At 43.9% G+C, this 19,964-nt stretch overlaps 1 protein-coding gene across 1 annotated transcript in view; it reads right to left on the minus strand.

The window, feature by feature from the left end:
- The window catches only part of LOC124788976 (putative lysozyme-like protein), a 161,117-nt gene that overhangs the window by 101,884 nt on the left and 39,269 nt on the right, over positions 1-19,964 (minus strand). The window contains exon 2 of the mRNA XM_047256265.1: positions 555-669. Within this exon, the coding sequence (XP_047112221.1) occupies positions 555-668 (114 nt within the window). The 5' untranslated portion in view covers position 669. The remainder of the gene's footprint in view (positions 1-554; positions 670-19,964) is intronic.

The raw sequence follows: 19,964 nt of genomic DNA on the forward strand, positions 1-19,964 counted from the left end.
CATGTTGTGTGACACCTTAGTTAATCCTTGTACATATTAATGCAATAAAAAATCAGCATAGGGGTTATCTTTTTATTTTATTATGTCTTTATTACTAACTCTCTTCGCAACATATTTTGCAGCCGTATCGACATCTGAAAAATTTTATCATTGTACGACACATAGCTCAGGAGATATGCCATAAAGGCTGAGGTGCACGACAAACGGACTTTTCTCAAAAAGGAGCTGTTTTACGCATGGGAGTTCGACTGTTTAAAGAATTGTCGAAGGGATTACTGGTTGTGCATAAAATGGGAAAACGACGACTTGGGCGAAATATCGGAAGCACACTGTTATACTGGGAGGTGTTTCCAGCAAAGTCAGGGTATTTTATTTCCCTCTTTCATGTTGAAACTTGTTAACACTCCAGCCAAATGGCAGTATTCACGAAATGAAATAAACTTAAAAACAATAGAGATACGTGAGCAAGACGATACCAAACGTGTACTGCACACTGGGCGTGGAGTTGCAGATTGCTGAACACTGCTGTCTGGTAAAAGAGTTAGCAGACTGACCTGTATATCCAGCGGCAGCTGCACCACTTCCTGCTGTTCCGGCGCCAGGGGCAGCGACGATACCAGCGAGACGACGCAGCCCGCGAGGCAAACGAGGAGGGGCAGCCGGCTCATGCTGAAACACAACACCAGTTGTAGCGCAACACGAGAATCGTACATTGCAACTGTGGACATTGTAATATCAGGTGGCAGTTGTTTTCAGTTAATTATCGTGTATCTACGGGATACTTTGGCTTGTACATTGTACACCGTTTTCTTGTTGTATGGGCGTGGTGACGGAAAGGGAACAGTAACTCACACTGCCTCACTATGCGTTCAGCATCGACAGTGAGAAAACCACAAAGCTTCTCATTCGCCTACAGTGGCTGTTCAAAATAAGCATTGCAATTGAAAATCGCGCCATATATGAAATCGATTACGCAATAAGATTTTGGTGGCATAAAACTTCAAATTTGTTTATATTCTTCGTTAAATTTAAACTATGTACGGATCAAATGTGATGAGTGAAAGTACTGTACATCAATTTATTTAGATCGTACAATATTCGTTGGCACTCCTGCAGAGTAGCAATTTGAAATGTAAGTCGATTGCAGCAGCACTTATTCCGGCTTGCGAGTACGTTGGTGGACATCGATAAGGCAGCATGGAAGCAGACAAGTATGGGCAGCGTTGGAGGGACGAAGTGACTCCTTTAGAAATTCACATGAGATTAAGAGCCATATTTGGGGAAAAAATGGTTCAAATGGCTCTGAGCACTATGGGACCTAACATCTGAAGTCATCAGTTCCCTAGAACTTAGAACTACTTAAACCTAACTAACCTAAGGACATCACACACATCCATGTCCGGCAGGATTCGAACCTGCGGCCGCAGCGGTCGCGCGCTTCTAGACTGAGGTGCCTAGAACCGCTCGGCCACATCGGCCGGCTATTTGGGGAAACAGCACCAAGTTGCAGACCCGTGTTTCGTGGAGTATTAGAGTTCAGGGTGGCGTGGACTGTGCCGAAAAAAAAAAAAGAAAAAAGAAAAGAAAAAACGTACTGGAAGACTTTCCTAAGAAGTCACAGCCGGAATTACTAGTGCAGAAACAAATATCGACTGTGTTGTAGGATCACAAAGGGATAGTGCTGGTTGATTGGCTTCATCCCGAGACGATCCTCAACAGCGATCGTTTATTGTAGTTCACTGCGGCAACTCCGCCGTCGGATTCAACAACGCCGTGCCGTGGCGTTCTGCTCCAACACGATAGCGGGCGACCACATGCCACTCGCCAGGACATTGCCACCGCCAACGACCTAGGATTTGTTGTGCTACTGGATTCTCCACATTAATCGAATCTGTTCCCTAGTGACTATGCGCAACTCGATGCAATGAAAGACGTCTTGCGGGGTAAGTAGTTCACCTCCAACGAAGAACTTCATGCAATTGTCCACCACTGGCACCGGAATACCCGCAAAGAATAGTGTTTTACACAAATACAGATGCCGTCAGAATAAAGGCAAAAATGCACAGACATTGGCGGGGAATGCCTGTTTTATAATCTGTATCCGTTTTTTCAGTAAATGGTTTCTGTGAACACGGAAAAATTGTAGTGTTCATTAATTCTGAACACTCCAAGTATATAAGAACAGAATGAGAAAATCAACTGTCCATTTCTACTCGGTAGCGAACTTGTGAAGAATGTTAACCAGAAAAAAGCGTGAAAACCTTCATGTCACGATATTTCAACTGTCATCTGACGGAACTTGGATAGATGACGGAACGTTTCATATTGGTTTGTACGTGGTCGGGACTAAACGATTACGGTACTACAAGTACTGTGCTTGAATTGCAGAACTTCTTTCTCAGAACCACAAAGTTCTCCGAGCGTACAACCTTAACTACGACGTAATTCTTTTTGTTAAGTAAATTCCAGTCCGATTCATAATATTGACATGCTGAGATAGTGCTTCAAAAAATAGAAAAAAATTGGAACTTGAACTGTACGTGAAAAGTCGGATGTCCTAAAAAATTTACATCGTTTCTTCTTTTTCTTCTTGTCCCTGGCCTTATCCAACATCTGCACGGGGATCGGCATGTTATTCTGGCTGTGACAGTGTTAGCGGTAGAGGGTGGCCGGAAGCCCTTGCCGGGCCTCATCGCATCCTCGTTCGCGCGAACACTTCCTTTGACACGCAGAGAGAGTTGCGTGCGTGGTGTACAGGAAGTCGCTGATCCTCCGCTTCTGTGTCGTGAGGTCGCGCTCGACGACATCGACCTTGCTGCCAACAGGCGGCGAAAACGGCGCTTCGCGGTCAGCCAGGAAAAGGGAAACGGACTGGCTGGCAGACGCGAGACGAAGCAATGAGCCGCCCGATGGCCGACTGGTGCCTCGGAACGCCCATGGCCTACACACCAACGCTGCCGCCAGCAAGGCAACGCTCTTCTGCGGATTCTTGCGTAACCGACACACGTCTGTGCGACGGCAGAGGTCAGCCAAGGTGTTATCCGCAAACTCGACAGCTGGGGGGAAACCACTGGAGGAACATGCTGCTCATTACATACAAATTTTGCGCGCAGAGCTTCTGTGTAATGTTAGCAGTAACGTAATCGGAGTGTTTCAGTTTTGTCGTAGAACACTGTTAATAGGTCATTAGCAAATACAAGTAGATAATGTGTACGGAAAGTTGGGCACAAGAAATGAAAGAAAATTTCTTGAACATGATATAGGCAAGTTTTGCAGGAGAAATTGGCATACGACAGTGTACAAAACGTGTAATTAAACAAATTCTGGTACTGAAGATACGCATAAGTAAAAAATATTGCCGACAACACAAAAACGGTTAATGGAGGATGTGGCTACCCTGAGCTGTTTCGGATTGTCGACGGTGGTCTAACATTTTCTCTTTGTGGTGGTCCATGTTTTCAATTGCCAGTGGATCTTACTCCTGAGAAACTGTCAGACAGTGTGTCGCAGAGGTGTGACGAGACGCATTGACTGAAAGATAAAATTGTTCCTCAGCTACCTCTTCTTTAAGTCCTTTTATTTGTTTTACTGACGATTTCGGCCGTCAGGCAATTATCAAACACATGAACTGTGTGTAAGCAAGTTACCTAATGACAAATACACTCCCTGACAAAAAAAAGTGAAGCACCCAGAAGATGTCAGTACAGCTTTATATACGTAAAGAACACTGACAGGTATGTAAATGGTTTAAGTCGGAATACTCTATGCCACGTAGAGCAATCATCAGAGGGCATTTATGTTGTTCATGGTGAGCACTGTTACCAGGCTTGGTAGTATATACAAGGGGAGTGATCAGCATCCAATATTGACTGAAGGATGCGCAGATCCTGCGTACTCGTATGATACAGCATTATCAGCACCTGAGAGAATTTGGAAGGGATCTAATTGTGAGTCTCCATTTAGCCACCCTACCGAATGGTGTAACATGCATATTTGTGGGGCATTCAGGTGTGACAGTGGCCCAGTGCTGGATTGCATGGGAACGCGAGGGCAGGCATACTCGTCTCATAATCACATATTGATAACCGTCATGTTGTTCAAAAGGTTCAAATGGCTCTGAGCACTATGGGACTTAACATCTGAGGTCATCCGTCCCCTAGAACTTAGAACTACTTAAACCTAACTAACCTAAGGACATCATACTCATCCATGCCCGAGGCGCCGGCCCATGTGGCCGAGCGGTTCTAGGCGCTTCAGTCTGGAACCGCGTGACCGCTACGGTCGCAGGTTCGAATCCTGCCTCGGGCATGGATGTGTGTGATGTCCTTAGGTTAGTTAGGTTTAAGTAGTTCTAAGTTCTAGGGGACTGATGACCTCAGATGTTAAGTCCCATAGTGCTCAGAGCCATTTGAACCATTTTTGAACCATGCCCGAGGCAGGATTCGAACCTGCGACCATGGTGGTAGCGCGATTCCAGACTGAAGTGCCTAGAACCGCTAGGCCACACCGGCCGGCCGTCGTGTTGTGCACCAAACATAACGTAACTCATTCTTGTCTGCACCCGCCGCAGGAAAACAAGTCATGGACTCCCTGCAGCATTCTATGTCATCTAGCACCGCTGGTCGGAGACTGGAGCAGTCGGGCTATAGATTTATCGTCACAGTTGTAGACTGCCGTTAACGTCAAAACACAAAAGGCTGCGTTTGGAGTGCTGGCGTCACCAGGAAGCACGGACTGTTGATGAATCGAGTCGCACTGTGTTCAGCGATGAATCACGGTTCTGGAAAACCCCGGGCGAACCTCGTCGTCGAGTACGATGGCGATCTGGGGAGAGGTCTGATTCATTCTTCTAGAATTTTGGAGAGGCACAGGGGAGGTACTCCCGACGTGATGGTGTGGCGAGCTATCGAGTATGACCTCGGTTCGCGGGTGGTAGTGATTGAGGGAACACTGACATTACAACGGTACGACACGGAAATCAACATGACAATGCTCATCCACGCACGGCACTTGCTTCCGTGAGCTGCCTACGTGATACTGAGATGGCCAGCAAGATCCCTAGATCCATCCCTCACAGAACGTGTGCGAGACCAGCTCAGGCATCAACTCCATCCCAGCTCAAGTATTAAGGATATCGAGGACCGTAGCTTTGGCACTCTAGACAACCGACCGACTCAGTGCGTGCATTCAGGTGAGAGGGCGTGCAACTTTATATTGATAAAAAGTCTCAATACTGTCAAGTTCTTTATAAGTTCGACTCGTTTTTCTAATTACTGATATAACCTCACATACCCTCTCATCCCGTAAAGTTACTTTTCTTCCACCTCTTCTGGGTACTTCACTTTTGTGTCAGATGGCATATTTGTGAAAAATACACAAAAATTTTGCCATAGTGGGACTTGCTTCCTCAGAGTTCGTTTGATATTGGTTTAGCGGTTGAAACCTTCAGTGACAATAAAAGGACCCATAAAATCTTTCAGAACATTTATATTGGCTAAGGAGCAGCAAGCAATAAAACTGAGTTGCATTTAGCCAAACGTCAAGCTCTACAATGAGTCAGGTCGCCACCTATACGCATGGGAGAGCTACGTCAAGGAGGTAAATGCATTGCAGTGATTTCAGCAGCCGACGACCGACTCAAGGTGTAATGCCCTTCCCATGATTTTTGACCACCTAGTGTATTTCCTGTGACACTGAACTGTCGCCAGAGGCTTGAAATAATGTTTTGTGTTAGGTTCTGATAACCATAAGTGAATGTGCGCGTTGATTTCCACATATATAGTTTCGGCAGATATGTCATTCTGTCTTGTCGGTGTTTTTTCCCTTTAACAAGGAGCTCTCTTTGACACTTTTACGTACTTTTTATTTGAGTGGTATGCACGGTTCCAGTGGCAGGTTTCTTCTGAACTACTAAGAAAGTTAAGGTTTAATCTTACATATAAAAACAAGTTAAGCTCCCTGATGAACCCATCGGCACCGACCGACCGCCGTGTCGTCATCTGTTGTATGGAGCAGCACACAGCTCCTCCGGCTTTCTTGACCTTGGACCTCTGCTTCTCTTTGAAGTAGCTACTCAATTGGCCTCGCGAGGCTGAGTTTACTCCGGTCCTGTCCTCCCTCCAATAAAAAATCCTTGGTAATACCGGGTATTGTACCTGCGTCCTTCGCACAGCAGTCATACGCGGTGGTCACCGAGCGATGGAGTTGGGAAATCTCGCATATAACTCTGCTAAAAAAAGACATAACACTATCATTTTGTACTCATATTAAAAATGAAGGAAGTTTATAGTAGTGCTGTCACGACATTCATGGCGGCCGTATGTCGCAAAATTTGCACAAACAAAGCAAACCTTCGATTTTCGGCTTTACGGAGTACCCCGTGTTCCCAAATAGGGTAGTATATAAGAGACATTATCCAATAAGAGTGAACCAAGGGTTGTTTTGAAGAGAGGTATGTATGTTAAAACTCATTGTGAGTTCCATGTGTATGTCTCATACTCTCAGAAGAGATGCAAGGCTGTGAACTTGCAAAAGCTTGAAAATTCCTCGATAATTCGGGAATAAACCATTTGTTTCACTGAAACAACGGGTGCGGTGGACTTGGCTGAGCAAAGTGTGCCTTGGATCAGAGAGAGTATTAAGTTTACACAGTGCACGCTTCACACTTGCTGTATCTGCCAATTGTCACCGAAACGCTTTAATTTAGGAAATGAAAAAGTTGTTCCCTATCCATCAGCGAAGAGAGAGGCGAATTGCGTTTTGTCTGAGCTACGAAACTCTTAATTCGAAGCGAAACCTATACAAGTGAAAGCTGCTTCGTTATGTAAGGGAGCCAGTTCCTTTGGAGACATCAGCCTTCTACATCCGGCTTCTGACGTTGTTGAAGAACCCGGAGTCGCTAATTAAGATTCCTTTAACTGTCGAGAAGAACTCTTTGTGCTTCGGATAGTGTGACACTTTTAAACATCTGAAGAAATGAAGTGCTTATTACTGACGGATTATTAGGTAAACTGAACTAGAATGGAATAGGGCGTCAGCAATAGTCGTTGCGAAAACAGTCTCGGTATTCACAGAGGTAATGGGAAATGTAAATCGGACTAGTGGTTTGAACGCTACTCCAGGCTAGTGCCTTCAACAGTGCGCACATCTCAAAACTGATATTTCTGAAACTGCTCGTTGCTGATTTATATTGTCAACGTAACGTTGACGATCACCAAATACATAAGAGGAACTCTGGAAATTTTTGAGGTGGCGAAACAACAAAGGCGAGCTCTACAACTCAACTCATCCACCAGTCCATGTGTCTTTCCTTGCGTAAAAGTTACAGAAAACTACACATGAAGTGTTATGGATGACTCAGTTCAACAAGAAACTGGGAATACAGCCTGTCGTGGATGTCCAGGGTATTCTAGTTATTAGGAAGCTCTGCAACGCACAGGAGGAGTCCCGTCCTCTACTGGTGCAGAAGCTGCTGTCACAATCCTGGTGGTCAGATTTGCTTCTCGTGATCACTTTGGTGTAAGGGACTCTTAGTCTCCAGTGGCTCGTTAGGGAGTAATAATGTAATTATGATTCATTCAGTTTGTTACTACAATTATCTTTGTTTCTGTGAACACAATTTCACAGTAAAGAAAATGTCTGTAAGGTACAACACAAAAAAAGAAGGAAAACACGGTTCGTAGTAGGCTGTGTCATTACTTATTAATTGTGCCATCGGCCTATTTCGACATTTATGTCATTATCATCGTGGGACATATTGTAATATCAGTACATACTTTGTAAAAACTTACAAGGCGTAATAACAATGTTATTATAAACATGACATAGTCTTTACTTCTGGTTACCTGTTCCTGCGTATCACGTCATGTATTACATTAGACGTGGCACATAATTAAAGTTTCTGTTCCGCACTTGGGACCACATTTTACATTATCCATACCTATCATTAGTTGCGAATGAAACCATGTAATGACATTTAAATGACCACAAGACAATACATTTAAGCTGCAGCCACTATGCACTCGTTATGTAAACTGACAGTCACAATCATCTGTTACTCTGGTCTATATTGTCAGAGACCTACTTCACACATAACATCCTCGACTCTCGACTACGGCATGTCAGAGGGCTTAAATGTCTTCGATGGCGCAACATATAGTACGTTCCAAAATAAGGAAACAGATGATTCGATTGAGATACACTAACGTTTGTAACCAGATACACGTAGTGCAATATGCCGTACATAGAAAACGGAAAAACGGAAATTCTGTCATATTCAGGCTAAAAAATTCTGTCAGCTTTACATCCAAGACTGATAGCTTTACTATCAAAATGTTTAAGCTGCGCTGATCTAAATTACAATAAAAATACGTTAAAATATTTACAATAGAAAGTCATATCACTGCATACCTGTTGCTAAATAAATCCCCGTTTGAACACCAGTAAAATAGTTACGTGTATATAATTATTAAATATTCTAAGGGAAGATTGGGGGAGGGGGGAGGTTGGAGGGAAAGATTGGTTCAAATGGCTCTGAGCACTATGGGACTTAACATCTGAGGTCATCAGTCCCCTAGAACTTAGAACTGCTTAAACCTAACTAACCTAAGGACATCAAACAAAAAAATGGCTCTGAGCACTATGGGACTTAACATCTACGGTCATCAGTCCCCTAGAACTTAGAACTACTTAATCCTAACTAACCTAAGGACATCACACAACACCCAGCCATCACTAGGCAGAGAAAATCCCTGACCCCGCCGGGAATCGATCACGGGAACCCGGGCGTGGGAAGCGAGAACGCTACCGCACGACAACGAGATGCGGGCAGACATCACACACATACATGCCCGAGGCAGGATTCGAACCTGCGACGTAGCAGTCTCGCGGTTCCGGACTGAAGCGCCTAGAACCGCTTGGCCACAGCGGCCGGCTTTGGAGGGAAAGAATAAGAATCTACATAGATATGACAGATTTCAGGTAATGTACACGTAAACAACAAAAACATGGAGCCCTCCCTTTCCCTGTTATGCTTGTATAGATTAATTTCCTTTATATTGACACTCTGCTCTTATTTTACTATCAGATATGTATTTTAGAAAACCTACTTTTAGGAAAATGCAGGATTTAATTCATGTCGCTATGTGATTTTACGTTTTAAGTATCTTTTTATAATGCTCCTTTTATGAATAGCTGTTTTATATCTGTGTTGAGAGTAATACTTCACGTAAATCACCGACTATGTATTGCTATAAATATGTAGTAGAGTTCTAGGGACATGTGCCGCTTATGTAAAGCTTATAGCCATCCTCGTCTGCATACAAGATGTACAATGTATACATAAATGCATAATCATACCGGTAACTATTTTACGAGTGTTCAAAAGTGGATTTATTTAGCAATAGGTATGCAGAGATATGTCTTTATGTTGTAAACATTCAATTTAATGTCATTATAATTTAGATCAGTGCAATTTGGATATTATGATAGTAACGCTATTCTGTTTTGGATGTAAAACTGACAATGTTTTGCTTGAATATAATGAAATTTTAGTTTTTCTGTGTGCTATGTACAGCATTTTGAACTTCATATATCTGGTTGCAGACGTTTGTTTCTCTTAACTGACTCATTTGTTTTCCTGTTTTGGACTGTAAGATATGTTGACCTTTTCTGGCGCGTGAAAGCAGATATTTATGCACTCTGACATGTCGTAGACGAGAGTCAGCGATGTCATGTGTGAAGTATGTCTGTGACAACATTGAGTAACAGGTGACCGTAACTGTCAGTTTACTTGGCGAGTGGCTATAGCTTACATGTATCGTCATGTGGACATGTAAATGTAATGACATGGTTTACTTCACATATGGTGGTAGATATGGACTATGTAAAAATGTGGCGTCTAATGTGATACATCATGTGATGTGCATTCACGTGCAAGTAGAGGTAAATGCTTGTGTCATTTCTATAACAAGATTGTTATTATTTTTTGTAGGTTTTTACGTAGTACTGATGTTTCAATGTGTTTCACGTTGGTATGCCCTGTTTTAGGTGCTTGACGTAAGTATCTAAATCGGCCCATATTACAATGAATAAGTAATAATACAGCCTGCCACTGACCATTTTTTCTTCACAAAGTTTCTAGGGGCTGTGGCTACACAGGAGCAAAATTACACTCCTGGAAATTGAAATAAGAACACCGTGAATTCATTGTCCCAAGAAGGGGAAACTTTATTGACACATTCCTGGGGTCAGATACATCACATGATCACACTGACAGAACCACAGGCACATAGACACAGTCAACAGAGCATGCACAATGTCGGCACTAGTACAGTGTATATCCACCTTTCGCAGCAATGCAGGCTGCTATTCTCCCATGGAGACGATCGTAGAGATGCTGGATGTAGTCCTGTGGAACGGCTTGCCATGCCATTTCCACCTGGCACCTCAGTTGGACCAGCGTTCGTGCTGGACGTGCAGACCGCGTGAGACGACGCTTCATCCAGTCCCAAACATGCTCAATGGGGGACAGATCCGGAGATATTGCTGGCCAGGGTAGTTGACTTACACCTTCTAGAGCACGTTGGGTGGCACGGGATACATGCGGACGTGCATTGTCCTGTTGGAACAGCAAGTTCCCTTGCCGGTCTAGGAATGGTAGAACGATGGGTTCGATGACGGTTTGGATGTACCGTGCACTATTAGTGTCCCCTCGACGATCACCAGTGGTGTACGGCCAGTGTAGGAGATCGCTCCCCACACCATGATGCCGGGTGTTGGCCCTGTGTGCCTCGGTCGTATGCAGTCCTGATTGTGGCGCTCACCTGCACGGCGCCAAACACGCATACGACCATCATTGGCACCAAGGCAGAAGCGACTCTCATCGCTGAAGACGACACGTCTCCATTCGTCCCTCCATTCACGCCTGTCGCGACACCACTGGAGGCGGGCTGCACGATGTTGGGGCGTGAGCGGAAGACGGCCTAACGGTGTGCGGGACCGTAGCCCAGCTTCATGGAGACGGTTGCGAATGGTCCTCGCCGATACCCCAGGAGCAACAGTGTCCCTAATTTGCTGGGAAGTGGCGGTGCGGTCCCCTACGGCACTGCGTAGGATCCTACGGTCTTGGCGTGCATCCGTGCGTCGCTGCGGTCCGGTCCCAGGTCGACGGGCACGTGCACCTTCCGCCGACCACTGGCGACAACATCGATGTACTGTGGAGACCTGACGCCCCACGTGTTGAGCAATTCGGCGGTACGTCCACCCGGCCTCCCGCATGCCCACTATACGCCCTCGCTCAAAGTCCGTCAACTGCACATACGGTTCACGTCCACGCTGTCGCGGCATGCTACCAGTGTTAAAGACTGCGATGGAGCTCCGTATGCCACGGCAAACTGGCTAACACTGACGGCGGCGGTGCACAAATGCTGCGCAGCTAGCGCCATTCGACGGCCAACACCGCGGTTCCTGGTGTGTCCGCTGTGCCGTGCGTGTGATCATTGCTTGTACAGCCCTCTCGCAGTGTCCGGAGCAAGTATGGTGGGTCTGACACACCGGTGTCAATGTGTTCTTTTTTCCATTTCCAGGAGTGTATAATAAGAGACAGAATAATGAAACAACCCTCAGAAAGATTAAAAGATTAAAAAGTACTGTGATGTGGTTGCCGTAGGTGTGGGAGTAGCTCAGTATACCGCCCACGTGCCTCTCTTGTATTGCATTCATTGAAGCAATACCCGAGGTGCGAAATCGCCACCTCTTTGTTGGTAAACCTTTTCATGCTGCTGTCTGTCGCTACTAACGCTGCGGGGAAAACAAACCCGAGAGAGAACTTGAGGACCTCGAGAGAAGTGGGTGTTACTGTGGTCTACAGCTAGTATCGTTAGTGAATGAAACAAGTTTGTTTCCATATAAGGGGCACGGTGCAAGACATTGACATCTCCAGAGATTTTCAGTGCAATAAATACACAAAGACAAATGGGGTAAAGAAAAAAAAAAAGAAATTTAACTTCCCTGAAACCAGCCGCGGGACACCACGTGTCCTGTACACCGAAATACTCATAAAATAGGTGTGAACAACCTTAAAATGTCGTCAGTAGTGTTTGTATGCAGCCTGTATAGTTAACTTGTTATTTTGGCTGGAGTATGTGACTTAGGCATGATGTAATGTGGACAGGCACTAGTGACAAAGCCAAGCGGTGTTGTGTCCTTGTGAGACACTGAAAGGATGAAACTGCCGTATGAGCGGCTGTCATGCGGCACGCTTTCTGGGAAGTCGGCGCTCCACCACGATGTCTTCGTGAACAATGCCACGCTCTCAAGTAGCGTATCACTTACTGCTGCTCGCTTCTCTAAATCTAATTTTTTTAGTCTTAGCAAGTCAGCACTACTAGTTTTCTGCGATCTTAGATTCTGCATATATACGTACAGTTACATGTTACTGATACTCTGAAAATCACAGCAACATGTAAAGCACGTTATGGGGTACTTTTAATCACCATGTTTTTAGACTTTCAGCGTGTTAAGGTTTCTTTCCGTTTAATTCACAAAAAGAAGCATGAGATGGATGACAACTTATGCCCCTTTTTGAGAGCAATAAGTCTTGCCACGAGTTCGTTTCATCGGGCGTTTTACAGCTTCAGGAGGAATGACTTGGGGCCACATGCGGCATCTTTCGTTACAAACTGCCAGTACCTCAGGCACTTGTAGAGACTGACGCCACACCTTTCTGAAGACTAAACTTTGTGCAATATAACTTCTGACCACATTTCATGCAATCGTTAAAGCTTTCTTCGTGGTACTGTAGGTAATGGTCCTTCCACGACATCGACAGACAACTGACAAGCATGAAAAAGTCACTGGGCTATCTGTGAGGGATTTTCTGTCGCAGTCAGTAAGAACTGACAGTACATTCAGTGTTAAGAAGCCTGGGAAGCAACTAGAACGCCTCTTGCTGACGAGTTGCCAGAATCTAGATACAAAAATCATGTTTGTATTAATGGAAGACGCAGTTTCACTCTACATAGCTTTATTGACAAACTTAGCCACTAACTACTGTGGTCAAGAAACTAATGTTGTTCAAATGTGTATGAATTCCCACGAGACCAACTGCTGAGGTCATCGGTCCATAGACTTACACACTACTGAAACTGAACACCCATGCCCGAGGGAGGACTAGAACCTCCGGCGGGGGTGGTTGCGCAATCCGTGACTCAAACCGCGCGTCCAGTCCGCGCGGCTAACTAATGTTGAAGTAAACTGATACAGATTGCCGTATCGACACCCACATTTGGCTATTACCAGTCCATTTTCAGCACTCCTTATACAGAATTTTGTGATGTAGGCTAGAAGCTTCAGAACACAGAAAAGTGGCTACTGTGTGGCCTGTTGTTACTACACACACTCTACGAAGATTTTCTGTGAGGTGGTTGGCAGGAGTATCTGGCAATAGAAATCGAATGACATCAACTGGCGTTGATTTCTGTCAGCTGCGAACTTTAGCAAGCAAGTACTACGTCAATGAAAGAACGAGCGACTCGCCGAGTTCACGATCGCTAAAATATTATGTAGAACTGAGTATAATCATAGTTATTGACATAGACGACGTCAAACAGAGTTGCCTATAGTTTGATGAAGTAAGGGTCCACAGCTTGAACATGGCAAATGCCGAGTACGGCTACCAGTATATTTATTAGTTGCGTTTGCAATTTGGACGGTTATCGTTTCCAAGCACGGGTATTTAGTATTTGTAATCCACTAGCCAAAAAGAGCAACACAAGTGACATATTTCACACATAACTTTCTTTTCATCGGCAAAAGTTGATTTTGTCATCAGGAAATCATTTCAAGCGATTTTTTGGGTTTTAAGGTTGCAACTGCTAACGTGTGCTACGGAAATGAAAATGACAAACCATCATCACAATTAAATTATGTACTGATGACCATACGAGATATCTGTACTCAGTGTTGCCTGCTAGTTATAACTGGTAGCGACCGAGATGGAATCAGTCCCGGTCGACCACATTCGTTTTCCATCGATTCAGCTACTTACATTGCGCGTATGGTACTGAGATATCGCTTAACGCTCTATCCTGACTCACAGTACAAACTCCACGACTCTTATACTTTATTTATCGTCTCTTAACTCATAGAATCATTTTGTCATAGCATTATATTCTGAACCATGACATTTTGAACTGTTCTTCTGCGTGTTTTGTACAGCTCTCACGCTTAGCTCTCACTGAACTGACGTGATACCGGTGATGCGATTTGTTGATACATTGGAAATACCTGTATTTGATACTTTCTAAATAGTTTACTCACAGTTTTACCACCAATCCGAAAATACTTCATGAATTAGAGGTTACCAGGTGAGACGGTAGAGGGAAACAACTGCAGGGTCTTTCATTGAGGAAATACGTGTTTAGCAAAAGGTAAATAGTGCTTGCTGTACATACGTATCAGAAAAAGAGTGAGACGCAATGGGAACAATGGCGCATAATTCGAGATAGAAATTATGTATTAACCATCGTGTGCTACAGAATTTGATACAGTGTGATCTGAATCCATATTGCAAAGTCTTTCCATCCCTGAGCATTGATCTTCACAGCGAACGCGTAAGAGAGGTTCGTTGAACTTGGAAATAATCACAGGATTCTCTCAGATGGTTTGAAGCACCGTGAGCTAAGGGTAGTACAATTTTTCCTGATCTCCTACGGAATTAATTTTAACTCATAAATGGTGACACATTTCACAATTCCAGGCAATGGGGGGAGAATCTGGAGACCTATTTCGCTCACACAGCAAGGGCAGACACTCGGCAGATCGTATGTTAACGTGAGCGACACTCGGCACGCTCAGGCCAGCTGTTACCTGTCGTCCTTGCTGAAACGAGGCGAGTGCCTTGCCGAACTTTCTCATAATTAAAGCGACCCGTTTCACGCTTTTCCGCCCATACTCGTGTGTTAGCCCCATTTTAATGCGCCGAGGGTTTGTCCTGCACTTAGCAGAATGAAGCTGCTAATGGCAATGTGTATCGACTAGAGTTGTAAAACTACTGTAGGCTATGGCACTTTTCGTCAGTTAGGATCGTATCGCATTACCTGTGCGTTAGGTGTGTTGCATACCTATCGGGCGTTACCTTATTTCGATTGCCTTGTTTGCGTATGTATAACTCACGGAACATTTTTGTTCTACATAGTTAACCTCCTGTCTCTTACTTAAAAGTAAGCGGTATTTGTATCAAAGTTGACACTGTCACTGTTTAATTCTGACTGTATTCGAAAATTGATCTGTGATGAGGAACAAAGGGACAGTGTAGTAAAAATAAAGAAATGAGTGCAAAATAACAACAATAATTACATATATTCTTTTACGTTTGTGCATGAAACTGTACTTGCATCAAAAGTAATTGCTTGGGTTTCATAAAAATGCAGAAGTTACGCAATCATCTAATTTTTATCACGTACAAAATGCGGCTTATATTTTTTAAGGATATAAACTACTCAGTTGACTAATACTAAACGATATGAGGCTGCTATTATGTGCAAAACTAACAAACAAGCAAGCAAAAAACAAAGACAGTTTGTCAGCTCCCAGTTTCCCCACACATTCATTTATGTTTCTTTCCCTACCAATACTACTGGTAATCCTACCATTTACTACGTCATTTATGTACCGCACCAAAACTTCCGAACCATAGTTTTGGTAGAGATCAACTCTAGGACTGACTTAAATGCACACTTTAATGAGTGACTGGCAACTTATTTGTTGTTATGGGGAGCGCTCAGACCAGATAACCGAGATTAACATTGTGGAGTGAATGCTTAGTATCATGCTTATGTTGCTGATGACTACTGCAGGATGAGGGAGACATTGCAGCACAGCAGAAAAGGACAAACGGCCACCATACTTAACATCCCTGTCTGGTGGATGGCTTCATAAGGCATTTCAGCGTAAGTTTTGTAGCAGGCACGGATCCAGGATTCAGTGTAGGAGCAGAGGATAACTGTTGCTCCATTGTCCCCCATCGCCCGTCCCCTCAAATATAGTTCGCCGTCATCCACCACATTTAACATGCCACAGGTATAGAGAATTTTAGCAATAATAGCTATAAAACATATAAGACGTTAAACCACAACCAGCGGGTACACTAATACTGCCACACATATTTGGTTTCAGACTGCTGGGAACTATGTAAAAGTATGTCAGAAATTAACGTTGTGGAGTGGGCGTCAACATCCCACAACGCTCTGCAGTGAAAAAATTTCGAAATTGCAATTTTTTCAACCATATGCGGACTGATTTCATTCAATAATCATAATATAGGTTAGCTACAATTTCTCTGGATCAGGTCACTTGGTGAGTGGAGCAACCGCAGATGAAGAAATATCCGCAAGAACTGCCGTGGGAAAATTTATTAATCTCCTACTGATTCACAACTACTGTAGTTTCGTGACTGTAAGACGTCCTCAGGTGCTAAACAACTGACCTAAAGTACACACAAATAAATCTTTTGTACACCTTCATAGGCAAAACTATGAGACGAAGTTTTAATTATATCATAAGCATGAAAATAACAACTTGTTTGGACGTGAAAGTCATCCCTTAAAGAAACATAGATGTCCCATATCCTCATGCTGATCGTAACTCAAAAACGCAACGGTCAAAAACTGGACGATGGACTACATGCGAGATGCAACCAAGAACAAGCAGGGATACTAAGGATGCAGGAGGCACATAATTGTAAGTATCAGTTTGTCCACACAGTTAGTATAAGGGGAATTTACATGATTTTAATCAGCAAGTTTTCTGTATCAGTGTGGCGTTGGACAGATGTTCTCCTACGTTCCCTGCTGGCGGCTACTTCTAATTTTAATTTAGATTAAACTGGCACTCCAGCGTGTCTTGTCATTATCGTGGCTACGATTTAGTGAGCTGGGAGCACCATACCGCGCATGCGTGACTGGGCGGTATTTCCATGTATTACTCCCGTGCTGATTGTATATACAGGGTGTTTATAAATGAGTACCGGGGTTTTAACGCTTTATAATATTTATTACATTAAACTTACAGTTATAAATGATATGTCAAATGAAAGAGCAACTCAAACAGTTTTACCAAGAACCTTATAAATGTTCAATATGAACAACATTTGTCACACGGCATACATCAAGTCGATAGCCGAGTTCTTCCCAAACGTTGATAAGTGTGTCTTCAGTGATTATAGCAACAGCTGCTTCAATCCGGTTTCTTAATTCAGGGACGTCTGCTGGCAGCGGAGGCACGTACACACGATCCTTGATGAAAGCCCAAAGGAAAAAATCGCAAGGCGTTAGGTGGGGTGAACGCGGAGGCCATGCAAAGCAAGCCCTGTCATTGGGTCCCTTGTGGCCTATCCAGCGCTTGGATAGAGTGAAGTTCAACCAATCACGTACATCGCTATGCCAATGAGGTGGTACCACACAAAAGTGTTTGAGGTGGTCTTTCATTTGAAATATCATTTATAACTGTAAGTTTAATGTAATAAATATTATAAAGCGTTAAAACTCGGATATTCATTGATAAACACCCTGTACTACGTTACCGGCCGAGCCCCGCACACTTCCTCTCACCGCTGCTTTTGTAAGCACTATTTATTACTCCTGTTTTGTTAATGTATTGTTAACAGCCCTTGCGTAATCATTATTTATTTCCGGGATTATTTGATTGCGTTTTTAGTGTCCCCAATTGTTCTAGGTTACTTGTCGCAAGTAGTCCACTCTCAAGTTCGAGGTGGTTGCTTTTTTACTCTATTATCAACATGAGGATAGGGGACTATATGTTTCTTTGAGGGACGGCTTCCATGTCTACAGAGGTCCATTGTCTTCCTTTCTTATTTACAATGTAATTAAAATTTTGTCAAGTGGTTTAGGTTAAAAAAGGGTTTTGCGTCTTATTTAGGTGAATTTTTTGGCACCTGGGGACGTGACTTTATACTGATGAAACTAGTTGTGACCCATTAGGAGGTGAAAAAATCTTCTCAAGGCAGCTGTTGCGGTTATTTATTATAGAAATGGATTCTCTAGAGAAGATGGGAACGTGGCTCAAAAATGGTTCAAATGTCTCTGAGCACTATGGGACTTAACATCTGAGGTCATCAGCCCCTAGAACTTAGAACTACTTAAATCTAACTAACCTACGGACAACACACACATCCATGCCCGAGGCAGGATTCGAACCTGCGACTGTAGCGGTCGTGCGGTTCCGGACTGAAGCGCCTAGAACCGCTCGGCCACGCCGGCCGGCCAGGAACGTGGCTTCGATGATCGGATAACTACGTGCAGTGACAATATGTGATTGGAACAGAGACTCATCTATATAGTTTTGATTTGACGTTATTAATCAGCTAAGTTACCTCTGTGCAGACCCAGAAAGAAATGTAATATACGTGGCACAGGGAATGACGAAAATCACAGAAAATAATCGCAAAGTCGTTGCTTTGGTAAACTGTCCTGGTAGTTTGTGCATTTGCCGTCAACCAGAACAAATGGTTCAAATGGCTCTGAGCACTATGGGACTTAACACCTATGGTCATCAGTGCCCTAGAACTTAGAACTACTTAAACCTAACTAACCTAAGGACAGCACACAACACCCAGTCATCACGAGGCAGAGAAAATCCCTGACCCCGCCGGGAATCGAACCCGCGAACCCACGCGTGGGAAGCGAGAACGCTACCGCACCTACCAGAACAATCGGAACATATGAGAACTATTATTATATCATACTAACAGGAGAAAGATTTGTATAAATACGATGGTGTTTTGCTAAAGACGATCGACGTCTTTGAAGCTTTTGAATGGACAGATTTCGTTCACTTGTGCCTTTACATCCAGTGATAATAAGCACAAGGCGATGTGGTCATATGCTGTACTCTGAACTAAGCAAAGATGACGTTTCCACAAATACACCCGATAATCTAGGTATAATCCTCAGAATCTAGCAGAGAAAGGAATAATATAACAAATGTGCCTGTTACAGGGATTTGTATTTTTAACTGACATCAAGCCTAATCTAAAATATTCGCATTTAAAGTTCCTCACTATAGAAACACCTGTGATCCAAGGACAGTTATTGACATGTCATGATCCAGTGTTTCACCATAGACCTGTTACATACAACTATTGCCATAAATGGAAATGCGGTTTCGTATTCGACGTTAGCTGCTTATAACTCTGAATCTGAAATCCGGCTGTTGTAGAATCTGTGACGGCGAAGCCAACTGAAATTGTTAAGCGTCGTGGCCTGGTCACTGCGGATGCGACAGATGGGCGGCGGGGGGGGGGGGGGGGGGGCGACAGCGCAGCGACACGTGGGCGGCGCGGCCACCGGCCGCCGGCGCGACTTTCTCCTGCGCGGCTGTGACGCCACTATAGTTTGGCGGAACGTGTCTCAGCTCTTGCGACATGTCGCGGGCAAGTTATTGCCCGAAATACTCCCTCTACAAGTCTGTGCAGGAGGGGACTGGAACAGAACGCGAAAGGTAGTGGGGGGGGGAGGGCACTTTTAACAACTTTTACCTTATGTCTTGACCACACTTTTATTTTTTCATCAACCTTACGAGTTTCGACTTTTCGTCCTTTTCAAAGGCAACGCTACGTGGTACTATGTATCTAATGTTTTTATATGAATGACATAGCGATGCCTTTGAAAATAACGAAAGTCGAAATGTGTAAGGTTGATGAAAAATAAAAGTGTGATCAAGACACAAGTAAAAGTTATTAAAAGTGCATCCAGATGAGCGCGTCTTCTCACAGCATGTTCATGAAAATTTCAGAGGAGGAGTGCGTTACAAAAGTATCCGAAATCTGATACACACACCATTCCCATATATTTGCACAGTGTATAAAACTGTAAACGGATGTTTTTCGAAATTTTAACACCTAACAAGATTCGATGAGACACCGATGAGGAATTAACGTGTACCTT

Source organism: Schistocerca piceifrons, chromosome 3 (assembly GCF_021461385.2).
Source record: "Schistocerca piceifrons isolate TAMUIC-IGC-003096 chromosome 3, iqSchPice1.1, whole genome shotgun sequence".
NCBI classification, from domain to species: Eukaryota; Metazoa; Arthropoda; class Insecta; order Orthoptera; family Acrididae; genus Schistocerca; species Schistocerca piceifrons.